The sequence below is a fragment of the Acanthisitta chloris genome, unplaced genomic scaffold (assembly GCF_000695815.1).
Source record: "Acanthisitta chloris isolate BGI_N310 unplaced genomic scaffold, ASM69581v1 scaffold2825, whole genome shotgun sequence".
In the NCBI taxonomy this organism is placed as follows: domain Eukaryota; kingdom Metazoa; phylum Chordata; class Aves; order Passeriformes; family Acanthisittidae; genus Acanthisitta; species Acanthisitta chloris.
Window position 1 is genome coordinate 19661 of NW_008671958.1, and position 2317 is coordinate 21977.

Below are 2317 nucleotides of genomic sequence, written 5' to 3' on the forward strand. Positions count from 1 at the left end.
CCTCCTGAGCTGAGGGGCCCAGAGCTGAGCATAGTACTGAAGGAGCTCAGCCCCCTTGCAGTCAGACTCACTGCCCTCTCTTCTCCTTTCCAATGCAGGAGGGAAGCCTGTGGCCTTCAGAGAGCACGGTGTCGGGGAACGGGATGACAGAGGTGAGTGCGACGCGGATGCCGCTGCCTCTCCCACCCATCCCGCGCTGCAGCCTCTCACCCTTCTCTCCCTCTCCTTCTCTCCCTTCCAGCAGCAAATCTACACGCCGCGGCCCAGCGAGCGCCTGGCAGTGCCATCCTTCCTGCAGAGGGACCGTTTCAACAGGTTCCAGCCCACCTACCCCTACCTGCAGCACGAGATCGACCTGCCACCCACCATCTCTCTGTCGGACGGCGAGGAGCCCCCTCCGTACCAGGGACCCTGCACGCTGCAGCTGCGAGACCCCGAGCAGCAGATGGAGCTCAACAGGGAGTCGGTCAGGGCTCCCCCCAACAGAACCATCTTCGACAGTGACTTGATAGAGAACTCCGTGTATGGGGGGCCATGTCCCCCCAGCAGTAACTCTGGCATCAGCGCGACCTGCTACGGGAGCAACGGTAGGATGGAGGGACCACCCCCGACCTACAGCGAGGTGATCGGGCACTACCCGGGCTCCACGTTTTACCAGCACCAGCAGAACAACAACGGTTTGCCTCCCATCTTGGAGGGCAGCAGACTCCATCCTTCACAGCTCAATGGCCTTGAGAGCACAACGGCGTGGAACAAAGAGAAAGAGAAACAAAAAGGGCACCCCTTTTAAAACAAAAAAAAGGAGAAAAAGCAAGAAAGTAAACGAAACACTCTGCACTTCTCATGAAAAGAAAAAAAAAAGGAGAGAGAGTTGAGGAAGATGAGCGAAGCGAAAAAAAGAAAGCCCTTCCCCATCTCTCCGTGTATAAATATTTACTTGTTATGTCTGGTCTGAATGCACAAGCCTACCAAGCTTGCAAAAACATTTCTTTATTGAGCTGTGTCTAGACGTTTAAAAAGAAAAAAAAATACAACTGTAGTCCTTTTTTTTTATTTTTATTTTTTTTGTTCCTAGTTGGGCTGTGTGTGAATGCTTTTTTTTTTCGTTTTGTTTTGTTTTGATTCTTTCACTTATCTTTAAAGACAAAATATTTGCACAAAAAACCATTTTGTTTAAAGATCTGCAATATAAATATATAAATATATATTAAAAATAAGAGAAAGTGTATGTGTAAGGAGCAGGAGTATTTTTGTATTAGAAGAGGCCTATTCAAAAAAAAAAAAAAGTTGTTTTCTGAACTAGAAGAAAAAAAATGGCAATTTTTTTGAGTGCCAACTCAAAAAGCGTGTATTACATTGTAAAAAAAAAAAAAAACAACGAAAAACAACAAAAAAAAAATCAAAAGCAGGGGTTTAGAGTTATTTATATAAATGTTGAAATTTTGCACTATTTTTTAATATAAATATGTCAGTGCTTGTGTTGGTCAAAGCCTCTATCTTGTCTACCACGAACCTGGTTAAGGGATCGATGTCCAAGTGAAGAGCAAAGTAGCTGGAAGGGGAGGAGGATCGCTGGAGGAGATGCCCGGGGAGGAGCAGTGAGCCAGACTGCAGCTTATGCAAACCCTTCATTCCCAGAGTCGTGGCTGCAGCCACCGCTAGAGGAGCCCTGAGTGTCTGTGGCATCCGGTAGGATTGTTGGAATAACAAGGTAAAATGACAACTGTCTGCTCCCCCGAGTCAGGAATCATGACCTGGAGCAGGCAAAAATTACTTGATTTTTTTTTTTTTTTTTTCTAATTTGGACAACCTCTAACTTTTTTTGGAGGGGGGGTGGTGGGGATGAGAATAAACTTCTGTGTCTGAAGGAACAAAGTGTTTTTTGGTTTATTTCTTTCAATGTTCAACTGAAAGGGCCCTATCTGAGCCAAAGTGGTGATGGTGGAAGTTAATGTGAGTAACTGGGAACTGCCTTTCAGCTGGGGGTAGATGTCTAGCTGAAAGGACAGGCTGAAGTGTGACAGTGAACATCCTGTTCAGTTGGTATCAACCTCCCAAAGCTCTGTGTGGGGTGAAGAGGCAGAGCTGTCTCACAGCTCTGCTGTCCCTGCTCACCTCTGGGGTTTATGCTATCCCAGCTAAAGAGGCACCAGGTCCAGAGATGGACATGAATCTGCTCCTGTGATGATGTATTAATTGAAGGCTACAGAAATAATTCTTAAGGCTTTAGAAGCAAAACCCCCCTTTCTTCTGAGGATGTCCTCCCCCAGCAGCAGGTCCCACCTGCCCTCCCACCGCGGCTCTCGCGCGTCCTTCG

General features: G+C 47.0%; 1 protein-coding gene across 1 annotated transcript in view; it reads left to right on the plus strand.

Annotated features, from left to right (window-relative positions):
* Nucleotides 1-1013, plus strand: part of PMEPA1 (prostate transmembrane protein, androgen induced 1) — a 7476-nt gene extending 6463 nt beyond the window's left edge. Inside the window, 2 exon segments of the mRNA XM_009074305.1 lie at nt 99-152; nt 242-1013. Coding sequence (XP_009072553.1) covers nt 99-152; nt 242-790 — 603 coding nt within the window. The 3' untranslated portion in view covers nt 791-1013.
* Nucleotides 1014-2317: the final 1304 nt, after the last annotated feature.